The sequence below is a fragment of the Lachnellula hyalina genome, assembly GCF_007821495.1.
Source record: "Lachnellula hyalina strain CBS 185.66 chromosome Unknown contig00069, whole genome shotgun sequence".
Taxonomy (NCBI): Eukaryota; Fungi; Ascomycota; class Leotiomycetes; order Helotiales; family Lachnaceae; genus Lachnellula; species Lachnellula hyalina.
The window spans coordinates 83,469-96,992 of NW_022157183.1; the positions used below are offsets into that span (position 1 = coordinate 83,469).

General features: G+C 48.7%; 5 protein-coding genes across 5 annotated transcripts; 4 read left to right on the forward strand and 1 right to left on the reverse strand.

Moving 5' to 3' along the window:
* Positions 1 to 2,269: 2,269 nt before the first annotated feature.
* Positions 2,270 to 4,185, forward strand: SPAC328.05 (putative RNA-binding protein; the record flags this gene model as incomplete). The annotated part of the gene is made up of 7 exons (XM_031148534.1): positions 2,270 to 2,612; positions 2,678 to 2,744; positions 2,891 to 2,984; positions 3,047 to 3,214; positions 3,278 to 3,329; positions 3,395 to 3,843; positions 3,901 to 4,185. The coding sequence occupies 7 exons, from the start codon at positions 2,270 to 2,272 to the stop codon at positions 4,183 to 4,185; spliced, it is 1,458 nt and encodes a 485-aa protein (XP_031005226.1).
* An 824-nt stretch (positions 4,186 to 5,009) lies between these two features.
* Positions 5,010 to 5,959, forward strand: LHYA1_G003566 (uncharacterized protein; the record flags this gene model as incomplete). The annotated part of the gene is made up of 2 exons (XM_031148535.1): positions 5,010 to 5,762; positions 5,810 to 5,959. The coding sequence occupies 2 exons, from the start codon at positions 5,010 to 5,012 to the stop codon at positions 5,957 to 5,959; spliced, it is 903 nt and encodes a 300-aa protein (XP_031005223.1).
* Positions 5,960 to 6,544: 585 nt separating this feature from the next.
* On the reverse strand, positions 6,545 to 7,101 carry LHYA1_G003567 (uncharacterized protein; the record flags this gene model as incomplete). Its single annotated transcript, XM_031148536.1, has 3 exons — positions 6,545 to 6,876; positions 6,930 to 6,999; positions 7,072 to 7,101. 3 exons carry the CDS (start codon positions 7,099 to 7,101, stop codon positions 6,545 to 6,547), a joined length of 432 nt encoding a protein of 143 aa, XP_031005224.1.
* Positions 7,102 to 7,333: 232 nt separating this feature from the next.
* On the forward strand, positions 7,334 to 10,020 carry sgd1 (Suppressor of glycerol defect protein; the record flags this gene model as incomplete). The annotated part of the gene is made up of 2 exons (XM_031148537.1): positions 7,334 to 7,394; positions 7,502 to 10,020. The coding sequence occupies 2 exons, from the start codon at positions 7,334 to 7,336 to the stop codon at positions 10,018 to 10,020; spliced, it is 2,580 nt and encodes an 859-aa protein (XP_031005217.1).
* A 595-nt stretch (positions 10,021 to 10,615) lies between these two features.
* dld1 (Dihydrolipoyl dehydrogenase, mitochondrial) lies at positions 10,616 to 12,373 on the forward strand (the record flags this gene model as incomplete). The annotated part of the gene is made up of 5 exons (XM_031148538.1): positions 10,616 to 10,665; positions 10,734 to 10,801; positions 10,854 to 10,933; positions 11,000 to 11,704; positions 11,756 to 12,373. 5 exons carry the CDS (start codon positions 10,616 to 10,618, stop codon positions 12,371 to 12,373), a joined length of 1,521 nt encoding a protein of 506 aa, XP_031005218.1.
* Between the last annotated feature and the right edge of the window lie 1,151 nt (positions 12,374 to 13,524).

A 13,524-nucleotide genomic window follows, 5' to 3' on the forward strand; every position in this document is an offset into this window, starting at 1 on the left:
AAGATCTTGAGATTGCAGCTGAATCATTGGGCGCTTAAAAGTTAGAGTCCTCCGAATCTTCATTGAGATCCACCAAAGGGCGCAGCAGGTGATCTGTTCGAACGTAATGGCACCATCTGCATGTTTCCCCGTCATAGCATCTTGCATTTACAAGCGGCATTGGCTACCTGAAGAAACTCTCGGGATGTCTGCAGAATGACATTCTCAGGTGGGTGGGCAAGGCTCTGGAAGCATGCTCAACTCCATGCATATACATGGATCGGCGACTCTGATGGAGATCACACAGTGGCTCCTCGAATATTTAGAGATCCAAATAGTAGAGACAAACGGGGTAGTATCGTGAGCGAAGCAGCGGATTTTCTGCACTTGAGTCTTCACAATACTGGATGTATAGTGGTAGTCGCTGGCTCAAGACCTCGCACTATAATGTATCCACCAGAAGATTGAACACCCCGCTCTGGATATTTTCAGCTATGCCTTATAGCAGCAGGTTGGCAGGGCAGGCGCAAGGGTACTCCGTACTCCGTAGACGGGGTCGACATTGATAGAAACAGGCACAGACGCAGCAAGAAAGCAACTCTTTAGTGTCCTGGCTAGGAGTAGCCTAGTATGGAAATTCCCTTATAGAGAATTACTTGGTAGAACTTTCTATGCAGTGTGCATGTACGTAGCTTCGTGTAGGCTCGGGAATGGCGTAGTGTCTGAGTAAAGAGGTTCGCCCGACGGCTGATCATGGCCCCCCTTTTCTCGGCCTTGCAGCCTGTGGGCATGAAACCTCGCTGCTGTACAGTACTCCGTACTATGCCCACTGGCCGGGTAAAATCATATGCTTAGGCAGGAAAGAGGATCGGGGGGTAGGGGGGGGGGGGGTGGTTGGTATGTCTTGCAGTTGAAGCTGGCCAGGGGTCTTTGACGAGGGGTGGAATTGAGTTGAGGCGTCTTTGAAAAAGCTCTTGCTTTATGCAGTATTGTGGTATTATTTGTTATTGTAGAGTGGCTAGGTATTATTGGCATGAATAGAATGGAAGGGATAAGTCAAGGTTTATACAAGTACACAAGTACTGGTAGAGTTTGAATATAATACTCTAAAGCACGAGTATACGGCGGCGTGCAGCAGGGGGCTACTGCAAAAGCCTTGACATTTTTCTCCACCATATCTTTCGCCCGAGCAACCACCACCAAGCCAAACCAAGCACCTGCAATTATCACTCCTGGAGGCTGTACTATATCACTCCGCGCTCATTTTGAAGGTATGTACCGTACTGTGCTCTCCTGTGCTTCCCACCCTACTTGCCTACCTATCCCCTAGCTCTGCGCTGCGCTGCCCAGTTCGTCCACGTCGTCGGGTCGCGCTCCTGCTCACGCGTCTTCAAGGATTGGTTGTCGAGTCCTCTTCTTTCACTCAAGTGCAGCTGCTGTTGTCAAACAAGGTAAGCATCTCAAGGTGTCCGGATCTGTCTGAATCTGCCCGAATGGGTGCGAGTGGCATTGGATTGGGAGGGTGACGGGACATTTGCTGCAGACCATAGCCATAGCAAGACGAGTCGTCCGCTGTATGCTCTGCTCTGCTTGCTTGACGAGCTACGCCCCGCCCCCAGTGCACTCTGCAGCAAGTAGCAGCAGAAATGGCTATTAGCAGAGCAAGGCGACGCTCGCGTTGTGTCCTTTGGCCCCTCTCCCCAAGTCAGACACACACCTGGCTAACCCCCATACAATTCCTTTCTGATTGGTGCTCCTTCACTTTACATCTCGCAACGTCCCACTAATTCTTGGTGGCTACAGACTCTGGATCCTGGTGCGAATTCACAACTTCCGGCAGCTCATTAAAATCATCAGTAGGAGATTTTAGTCCCTATCAAACATGGGTACGTCCTTAACTCCCCAGCACACTCCCATTCACTACCGCCTGGTGCCTGTCATAACCCGGCGCTGCCTCCGTCCCCGCTCCTCGTTCTTGACAACACAACTCAATAAGCAACTTCTGGATACTCCGCACAACTTTAACTAACATCATTTCCTGGATACAATAGCCGACGACAGCTATCGCCCTCACGTAAGTACATTTTCATACCCAAGAGCAAATTTGCACTTTACCTTATTCAATGAGCCGGCTGCGAACTTGATAACAGCCTCGTCTCCTCCGCCGGGCCTGATGTCAACTAGTCTGACCGCGCCACCTGGATGTCTCGAACTAATCCACCGAAAACCGCGCGCCTTTCACATTCCTTCTTCTGTCCCTCCTCACCTTTTCTACAAACCAGATCTACTCATGATTGAAACAACGACTGACATTGCGCCTCAGAACCGCGAGAGATCTCGCAGCAGATCACGCTCTCCTCGACGTAGCCGCCGTCGTTCCTATTCTCCAAGACGTTCCCGCTCTCGCGACAATCGTAGATCTCGCTCACCAATGTCGGGAGCAGGTGCTGGCGCAGGCTCCGGTGGATCAGCTTACGGAGGAGCACCACACAGATCATTCGAGGAGCGTGCTGCCGCCAGAGAGCAGATGATGACTAGCCTTAAGGAGTCTTCCCAACAAGACCGCCGTGTCTACGTTGGCAACCTATCATATGATGTTAAATGGCATCATCTCAAAGATTTCATGAGAACTGGTTAGTGCTAAGGCCGGGCGACTCGAGATAGTGGGAATACGGGCTGACTGGGGTGCGAAATTTAGCTGGGGAGGTCTTATTTGCAGATGTGTTATTGCTTCCGAATGGAATGTCGAAGGTGGGCGCCTATACGTAGCTGGCTTTTTGAATTTTTCTTTTCTGGTCATTGAAGGAATGTTGGATTGACGGATTGGGACGCTGTTCCGTGGGATATGTAGGGATGCGGGTAAGCTATCTACTTGACAAAATGCCGGATGCAACCACTGACTTTATCACAGCATTGTAGAATATGCCACCAGGGAGCAAGCTCAGCAGGCAGTCAACACTCTCAGCAACCAGAATCTTATGGGCAGACTCGTCTATGTTCGAGAAGTAAGCATTGGCATCCTCTTCACTTCACACTGTTTCGGGCTAGTCTGACATGAAGGATTCAGGATCGTGAGGCCGAACCTCGATTCACTGGTCCACAAACTGGGGGCCGCGGTGGCTATGATGGTGGTGGTGGTGGAGGACGTGGAGGGTTCGGTGGCGGATTTGGCGGCGGCAGCATGGGTGCTGGTGCTGGTGGCGGCGGCGGCGGTCGTCAAATCTACGTCTCCAACGTTTGTTACATCCCTCCTTTGTTACTATCTTGTGGGGAGTGCCGAGTTGACTTTAAACTTTAGCTCCCTTACACTGTAGGATGGCAGGACTTAAAGGACTTATTCCGTCAAGCTAGTAAGTCCCGTCTCCATAGCTAACGTGCACATAGTTGAACTTGAGATTGACAAGCCATATTCTAGCTCGTAACGGCGCAGTTATTCGCGCTGATGTCCACGTTGGACCTGATGGTCGTCCCAAGGGCTCTGGTATCGTAGTTTTCGAATCGCCCGACGACGCTCGTAACGCAATCCAACAGTTCAACGGATATGACTGGCAGGGACGCCCTCTTGAAGTTCGCGAGGATCGTTTCGCCAATTCTGGTCCAGGCTTTGGTGGCCGAGGTGGATTTGGAGGGGGTCGTGGTGGCTTTGGAGGTGGCTTTGGAGGCCGTGGTGGATTCGGAGGCCGTGGTGGATTCCAAGGTGGATTTGGCGGAGCTCGTGGTGGTTTTGGAGGTCCTGGTTTTGGGGGTGGTGCAGGTGGCGGAGGATATGAGGCCGGCGCTCCAGCAGTCTCTCAAGCACCAAACGCATTTACCGATTTTGCTACGGCTGGTAGTGAGAGAAGCGAGATTATCTACGTTCGCAACGTAAGTCTTTGCTTCAAATAAGATTTCGACCCCCCATGCTAATCTGCCTTGGAACAGCTTCCATGGTCGACCAGCAACGAGGATCTCGTTGAGCTTTTCACCACTATCGGAAAGGTCGAGCAGGCCGAAATCCAGTATGAGCCGAATGGTCGGTCCCGCGGTACTGGCGTTGTTCGTTTCGACTCCCCCGAGAATGCCGAAACTGCCATCGAAAAATTTTCTGGCTACCAATATGGTGGTCGCCCACTTGGTTTGAGCTTTGTCAAGTACCAGACTCCTGGAAGCGGTGGAGATGCCATGGACACCGAGGCTACTAGCTTGACCCAAGACCAGATCATGTGATGATGGTCTTCTAAAGCTGCGAGACTGAGTTCCTAGTGTCAAGACCAATCACAGATATTGTGTCACCTTCCTTAAGAGACTGACCACCCGTCTGGAGTTGCGAGCACAGACCTCTTCTCGTCACTTTTTGTGTTACCGACCATTCTCCTTCACTGTAACAAATCCCGGAAAAGCATTACGCCAAGGTTGATGAGCTGCGTTGTGCTTTCATTCTCATTTCATAATACGCACATTCTGTCTGTCACGACGAGAATGCACTTCAGGCACGAATAACTAGGAGCCATGTTTCTGCGCTTAATCACAAAAAGCTTTTCTCTTCTCAGGCCATCCAATTTTGCGCATTTGGTTTCTAGAGCAGTCAGTGCAGACAAATACAAGAAATATCCCCAGGTTCCTTAAGTCTTGTGACTAGTAAAAGTGACTCGGCTTGTATCTCATATTGTCTAGTAGTCTGGAACAACTCTCATATGATTTTTTGACCCAATGTCAAAGCAAAAGCACATACACTAAATATTACACGCTGTATATAGGATAGCCATCACATGTATTCCCAAAGACCCCAAATTTATGAATGTTTGTGAATCACAGATATGTATCATAGGATCTATTATTCACTGTCTCGCGCCTTATAAGTCATTCACACCTCCAATCGGTGAGTATATTAAGGCTCACTTTCTCTTTCCTCTAAGTCTTTTATCCTCCAACCTCAATACTTTTGGCTTTTCGAATCATCCACAGACTTTATTCTTTAGCCACTCACGGTAGCCACTCACGAAGAATAACATCCAAGACACCAACAATCAAATCTTTCCGGGCACAATAATATGTGTATTCTCGCCCCGTTCACCCTGCCCTGCTGCAGGCAAATCTATGTCAGCGTCTCTCGAACCACACAATGCCCCCAAGACTGGCCCAGTAGCAAGTGCGCCTCAGAGATCTGCATTCAGATACATCAGTACGAGCCCGAGCATAGATCTACTGGAATCTGCTGGAGATGCCAGGCGGACAAAGAGGGCGAGATCGGATCTGTGAGGGAGAAGAGAAGACCGGCGATCGATAAAGCAAGGGTCGCTGCTGGTTTGGAACCTTCTGAATCACCTGTCAGTCCGAAGAAGCGGTCTCGAACAAATACCGGCAGCCGGAGCGGTAACAAGCCCAACAAGAAGATAAAACTTGAGGCTCAAGATGACAAGATTTCAAGCCTTCGGAGCCATCGGAGCCAACACAACGGTTATCAGTTATTCGGCACCGACTTCCAACTATGCCCAACAACTTCTGGCCCCTCTAGATCCGCATTTGGAGACAATCTTAGCATACCATTCTATGGAGATTATGAGCCACAAGACTTCTCACCAGACATGCCGGAAACAGTCTCCAACAACTGGCACGCTGTGAACCAACAGCGCGGTGGTGACAGTCATTACAACGACTTTCCAAATCGGAACGTCCAAGACCACCAGCACCATGGAGTTGAAAGAGGCAACACTTTCGGATACAAGTCACCAATGCAGGTCGCTCAGAAATCTTCCAGTCCAGTCATACGTTTCGCTGCTGCTATGGAGAATAATTTGGACCCGGTAAGTGAGCTTCAACCTGTCTTTGTTACATACTAAGACTGGTGCAGTCGTTCTCCAGCCCCGCTCTCAACCCAAGTTTTGACGAGTTTGAAGACACGAATGACGCCCTACTAAGCCAACTTTTGAACGCCCACAATACTCCGCCCCTAACTACCGAAAGCCTGACGGACCTGCAGTTACATTCTTCACCGAGTTAGGGAAATAACTCATGTCGCATACTCACCATTGTTGGCATCTAGACTCATCGCTAACAGCATAATCACTGGGGAAGAACATGTGGAAATGGGTCATAACTGGGGAGACCTACGAGCTTGTATTTTTACTCATATCACCGGATTTTGGTGAGGTTATGCGGTTTGGTGTGACATGTTTCATTCCGTCAAACTCTATCAATGCCATGCTAACAATATACAGCATGGTATAATATTGAGAGGAACATTTTCTGCACTTTCACACTTCCACATATACGACTTTTACACTTGCACATCTATCCATATCACAGTTACACCCCCGTACATATACAGCATAAATACATAAACGATAGAGTCTTCGGTGGACTCGATGATTTTGGTGGCTACATACCGATATCGAGCGTTGGGCTCCTCTTTTAGATGGAATATTACTCACCAGAATTTTTAAACTCCAAGCCACATTGTCCGACATTCCCGTACGTGAGTAACAATTGACCAGAATGCTCGCTGGTGGAAAAAATGGGATGTCCTCATACAATGCCCTAAAGCGCCATACCAGATGCCTTTCTCTAGCATTGAAATCCTTCCAAATCATGACTTCTTTACCTCAACTGTCCCAGCAGCAGCGCCGCCACCTTGTTTCCGCTTCTTGGCCTTCAACTTCTCCTTCTGCTTACTCCGGTCTCTCTTCTTCAGCCCGCTCATCGACGTCTTGCATACATCCGCATATTTAGCAAAGAAGCCCTCTAGTGCATCGGCCTCCACAATGGTAGAAAGCTTAACCTTCTTATCCCTCTTCTCCTTGGACTTCCCGTTCGAGGCCCGGACTATGAGGGGCAAAGGCTGCGAAGGGCTGAGGTCGGGGAATGGCTGGCCGGGCGTGGACTCCGGTGTTCCTGTATTGACATTTTCGCCGTATACCACTGTTTCTTATTAGGGTTTACTCATTGTTTGGCAAAGAGGGGATGGCTCATACTGCGTTTTTGACTTAGGTATATGGAGCCGTGGGTGGAGGATTCGAATAGTTGGGACAGCTTTTGGAAGAACTGGTGAGTGTATATATTAGTCAGTGATAGTTTGCTTGTAGAGATGAGCAAATAGGGAGGAGTATAACATACATCATCATTGCTCAGGTGGCCTTTCGACATGTTTGTGGTTTGACTGAAACTTGGAGGTTCATGGACCAACGATGGAGGGGTACTGTGCCGTGGGGTTGTCGCATGTTGTTAGAAAAGCAGCACCGATCCGGCCGATGTAAAAGGTGCTAAACGGAATGGAACATTGAAAATCCGATTCAATGGGACGCTGCTTTCCGCCCCACTTACAAGAATTAAAAAAAACATCCCCAAGACATTTCTGTTCCCGACGATACCTTAAGAAATGGCGCCGCAGAACAAATTGAAGTTGCCCAAGCAACTTATTGACCAGCTTGGACTTGGAGGTATGTAGCTTGTCAATTCTACGGCTTTTCTTCATGTGCTGCAACAAGTGGCATAAGAATGTTCTGGGGAATTACCAGACAGCGATTCGCTAATGAAGACTTCACAGATGATACTTTTACTTCGCATCGAAAGTCCGGACCCCCTACTGGAAAGAGAAAGGACCTGCGAAAGGGTGCACGAGCGGAGAAGAAGGTCTCCAGAAATGGACCTCCTCCCACAAAGAGAAAGAAACTATATCATGTACAAGAAGAGGTCAATTCTCCTTTCGAGAACTCTATCCCCGAGAACCGCAAGAAACAAGCCCGAGAGGAATCCGAAAGCTCCCATAAACCAAAGTCGATCTTGAAGGCTACGAAAAAGGTGGATCCGCCTCATAATGCTCCACAGCCTCTGAAACGTACACGCACTGTTCGCTCAGTATCACCACTTGCGAAAATATCGAGGTCTGTTCAGAATAAGCTGGCCGAGGATGACGAGGAGATCGCTTCTCTCGAGAAAAAGCTGGGCTTAAAGGGAAAGAAGAAACTGCCTCAATCTTTCAAGGATGATGGGTTAGATGAGCTGTTGGAGGGCTTGGATGAAGGCGAAGATTCTGATATCCCGGAAAGTAAAAAAAGAAAGGCTGAGGGGGATGAATGGTTAACCCGAAAAAGGAGGGAAGCGAGGGAAGCCAGCGGCCAGCAGTCAAAAGACAGCGAGGATGAAGAAGAGGATGATTTGTCTGATCAAAATAGTGAAGAGGACGATGGTGCTTCTGACATGTCACTGGATGGCCCTGAGTTCCCTGACGACGATTCAGAGGATGATTTCGGTGGAATGGGAGATGATGGAATGATTTTGGACGCTGACGGCGACTTCGCTTCTGATGATGGCAACGAAGAAGAAGACGAACAACCATCTCGTCCCCGACTCCGTGAAAATCCATACGTAGCGCCGATCGCCAATAGTGACGCACCTCAGAAATACATACCACCTTCACTAAGGAAGCCGGCGTCTTCTGATTCAGAGGCTCTGATTCGACTTCGGCGTCAGACGCAAGGTTTAGTTAACAGGCTTACAGAGTCGAACATGATCTCACTTTTGGGCGATATAGAGAAGCTCTACCGGGATCATCCACGGCAGCATATAACCTCGACACTTGTGGATCTCTTGTTGACGTCTGTATGTGAGCCAACGAGCTTACCCGATACTTTGATCATCCTTCCAGCAGGATTCATTGCAGCTATCTACAAAATCGTTGGTATGGACTTTGGAGCTCAGATCGTGCAAAGAAGTGTCGAGCTTTTTGATGAGCATTATCGTCGCTCTACAGTCGACCCTACTAGCCCAGCAAATCTAACAACTTACAGCAGTAAAGAAACATCAAATATCATTATGCTACTCTCGGAGCTGTACAATTTTCAAGTTATTGGGAGCAATCTAATCTTTGATTACGTTAGGATGTTCCTAGAAAATCTATCAGAATTGCATGCGGAGTTGTTACTGAAGGTTGTTCGAACGTCAGGCCCTCAACTACGACATGATGATCCTTCGTCACTCAAAGATATAGTTGCCATGATCAGGACAGCTGTTACCAGCGCTGGTGGCGAACATAATCTCTCAGTCCGCACAAAGTTCATGATCGAGACGATCAATGATCTCAAAAATAACAAAATGAAGACTGGAGGAGCAGCGTCGGCAATCACCTCTGAGCACACCATTCGCATGAAGAAGACTTTAGGGACGCTGAATACGCGGAGCCTCAAAGCTAGCGAGCCCCTCAGAATCGGACTTAAAGATATCCAGGGCTCCGATAAGAGGGGAAAGTGGTGGCTTGTGGGTGCTAGCTGGTCAGGGGATGCAGTCGAGGAATGCAAACCTTCCGCGGCTGGTTCTGTTTCCACATCTCAAGTTGAGGATGCTGGAACTTCGGACCTGGTTCAACTTGCTAAAGAACAGCGAATGAATACGGATGTCCGCCGTGCGATTTTTATCACCGTTATGTCTGCAACAGATTACCAAGATGCGTATCTACGCCTGACGAAGCTCAAGTTGAAGAAGGTGCAGGAGTACGAAATCCCGAAGGTCTTAATACACTGTTGCGGAGCTGAGAAGGCATACAACCCTTACTACACATTGGTTGCGAAGAAGGTCTGCAGTGATCGGAAGCTCAAAACCGCATTCCAGTTCTGTCTCTGGGATTCGTTCAGGAAAATGGGCGAGGCCGACGATGATGATGATGTTGCGGAAGACGAAGAAGACGCCATGGATATTAGGCGTATTTTCAACCTCGCAAAGATGTTCGGGTCACTTATTGCTGATGGTAGTCTTGAGCTGGGTGTCCTTAGAAAGCTCAACCTGAGCTATCTCCAAACTAAAACAAAGTCTTTCATAGAAGTCTTGTTCGTTACCATCTTCCTCCAGTCCCAGAGGCAGTCGCAGTCCAAGCGAGATGAGCAGGCCGTTGTCAATATTTTAAGCAAGGCCAAAGATAATCCTCAGCTCATTGGGGGTATGCAGTACTTCTTGAGAAAGGTCGTGAGTAAGACGGATATTGCGGGCGGGAAGACAGAGAAGGAGACGGTGAGATGGGCCTGTAAACTTGCTGGATTTACTCTTGAGGCCTTTGTTGCCATGGACAAGTAAGACAGGGATCGAGAGAGATACCACTGAGACGTTTACTGTTATGGGATGGGTGAGCCTAGATTGAGAGGAAAGACTACGAAATAGTCAATAGAAATCGATACCACTTAATTGCTCAAAGTTATGGAATGAAATCCATAAAGGCACCATAGTTCTCCACTTCGAGTATGGTATTATTAGTCAAGATGGTTGGTTTGAGGTGACTTATTAGTCACCTATTGTATGTACCCTCCGTATGTCCCGAATACCCCTCGAGCTTTCCCCTCTGCTGTAGGCTTTACACATCTGGTTTCAAGGGACATATCATGATTCTCGAAGCAACATAGACATGACTAAATTACGCTGTAACGGTAATAATAGTCAGATAATTATGAGAAAGAAATACAGAATAAGAAGAAGTATTTTGCGGTTAAACACGGAACTTAATATGCGTTTGGACCAATCACAACGCCGACAACGCGAAACTCGGTAAAAGTGTCCGTACTGTACAGGCCAGGATTTACTTTACATAGCCGTACAGTAGATTTCTGGGACAATCTGCCACCGGCTTCTCCCATACCTACAACATCCCAACACAACAACCACCACATCCTCCAGAATGTTCCGAAATTTAATAGGTCCCAGGGCGGTCATCAGGCCAACTCTTACGTATGTCACTTTCCGATTGCTCAATGCCATCCGCATCCGAATCCGCGAGCTGACCGAGAAAATTCAAGCCTTCCTACCGTAGTCGCCCCCTCCGCCATTGCAAGATGGTCGAAACGAGGCTATGCCTCTGAAGCTGGTGAGTTGTACACAAGCACTGCTGCAGCGGCTTTATAGCTGACAAGGAACAGAGGAAAAGGATTTGGTCATTATTGGAGGTGGGGTTGCAGGCTATGTAGCTGCCATAAAAGCCGGCCAAGAGGGTTTGAAGGTACAAACAGCTCACTCCCAAGCGCGTCATAGGACGAATGGCCCTGGATTCTTACACTTCTCATAGGTTGCGTGCATTGAAAAGCGTGGTACACTCGGCGGAACTTGTTTGAATGTCGGCTGCATACCTTCGAAAGCTCTCCTGAACAACTCGCATCTCTACCACCAGATCCTCCATGATACAAAAAATCGCGGTATCGACGTCGGCGATGTCAAGCTCAACTTGGGACAGATGATGAAGGCAAAAGACACCGCGGTTTCTGGTTTGACGAAAGGTATCGAGTTCTTGTTCAAGAAGAACAATGTCGAGTACATTAAGGGTACCGGAGCTTTTACTGGTGAGCACGAAATCAAGGTCAACCTTTCGGAAGGAGGAGAGCAGACTGTTACCGCCAAGAACATTATCATTGCCACTGGAAGTGAAGCTACACCGTTCCCTGGACTTGAGATCGACGAGAAGAGAATCATCACCAGCACAGGAGCAATCGCGTTGGACAAGGTTCCAGAATCTATGGTGGTCATTGGCGGTGGTATAATTGGTCTCGAGATGGGCTCCGTATGGTCAAGATTGGGTGCCAAGGTCACAGTCGTTGAATTTTTGGGGCAAATCGGTGGACCGGGAATGGATGCCGAAATTTCGAAGGCTGCCCAGAAGACCCTGAAGAAGCAAGGCATCGAGTTCAAGCTCAACACCAAGGTCTTGGGAGGTGACACCAGCGGCGAGAAAATCAAACTTGATGTGGAAGCCGCGAAGGGTGGCAAGCAGGAGACGGTAAGCCGGCTCAATTCTTTGGATGCTGCATAATCACTAACCGACAATCAGCTCGATGCCGACGTCGTACTCGTCGCCATCGGTCGACGACCATATACTGCTGGCCTAGGATTAGAAAACATTGGTCTGGAGACTGACGACAAGGGAAGACTAGTTATTGACTCTGAATACCGGACGAAAATCCCTCACATTCGCGTCATTGGCGACTGTACATTCGGTCCCATGCTCGCCCACAAGGCCGAGGAGGAAGGTGTTGCCGCTATTGAGTATATCAAGAAGGGTTATGGCCACGTCAACTATGGGGCAATCCCTTCCGTCATGTACACACATCCGGAGGTCGCGTGGGTCGGCCAGAACGAGCAGGAAGTCAAGGCTTCTGGTGTAAAGTACAAAGTCGGCACATTCCCGTTCTCGGCAAACTCAAGAGCGAAGACGAACTTAGACTCAGAGGGTCTCGTAAAGATAATTGCGGATGCTGAGACGGATAGAATCCTCGGCGTTCATATCATTGGACCGAGTGCCGGGGAGCTGATCGCGGAGGGAACGCTTGCAATCGAATACGGGGCATCGAGTGAGGATATTGGTCGTACAAGTCACGCGCATCCAACTCTTTCGGAAGCGTTCAAGGAGGCTGCGATGGCAACGTATGGCAAGGCAATCCATTTCTAAGCGTTTGCTTCGGGTGAGGCTGTCGAGGTAGCTCAATTTTAGGCACGATCAGTTTGAGAGCGAGTGGAGGTGTAGCATTGATTCCCTTGTAAGAATAGATTACATAAAACTGAATTAAATGACGAAACAAATACGGTTTGAAGTGTGGTATCACTCCAGCCCATCTTATACGGTGGTACTCATGGGCTCGCCTTATGGAGCTGAAAGGAGAAACTTTAGATGTCTATGAGTACAATACAAGTTGCCATACGCTCAAAGTCCAGACATTATTCAAAAAGCCGCCTGTAATTAATATTAACTGTACATGAATGAAATAGGAAAATAAATACTGTCCTGAATCTCTCCCCTTTTCTCCTCTGAAAACCTTGCTCCCAAATCCTTAACTGAACGAACATAGCATTACCTCTCGCGGAACAAAATGACCCACAGCGCCATCCTGTACATGGCATAAAAAGAACAGTCTGGAATATCTGCTCCCACGCTCACCGAAGTATCCTCAAGAAAAGCTGCAACTTCTTCCAAGTCCGGGTCTCAGTCCCCTACCCCCTAGGCTCCCGTAACTCCCATAACCCCCATATCCGCCGGATCCGCCGTACCCCCCCAAACCTCCCATGTATCCTTGGCGTCTCCTTGTCAGTCCACAACTATTACCATAGCCGGGCATTAGAAGACCTGCCATACTGTTACCGCCAAGTCCGCCGACGCCGCCGACGCCGCCAAGTCGACTTTGAGAATACATATTACTGCGTCACGTTTAAGTTAGCAACCTAAATAACGTAGATCTCAAAGTATAGTACTGGGAGATGAACTTACTATCCACCATATCCAGACCCAGAGTCATCACAGTAACTGCAATGAGCGCAAGTGCAGTCATACTGTTCGAGTTGCAAGGCTGCATTTGTACGATACTCTCTGTCAATACAGGACCCACAGATATGGTACCCTTGGGAATCATCGACACAATCCAAGCAGTTGTCGTATCGACGTCGGCCCCCATGACCACCGCTGGTGTTGAAAGGACTGGCGCCGCCGAGCCCGCCGGATGAGAGGTAGTTCAAGCCACGCGGGCGCGGCATGAGACTTCTCCCGTATGAAGAAAACATGTTGACTTTAAAGTGTAAGATGTGTGAAGTGTGTATGATGCGTGGAGT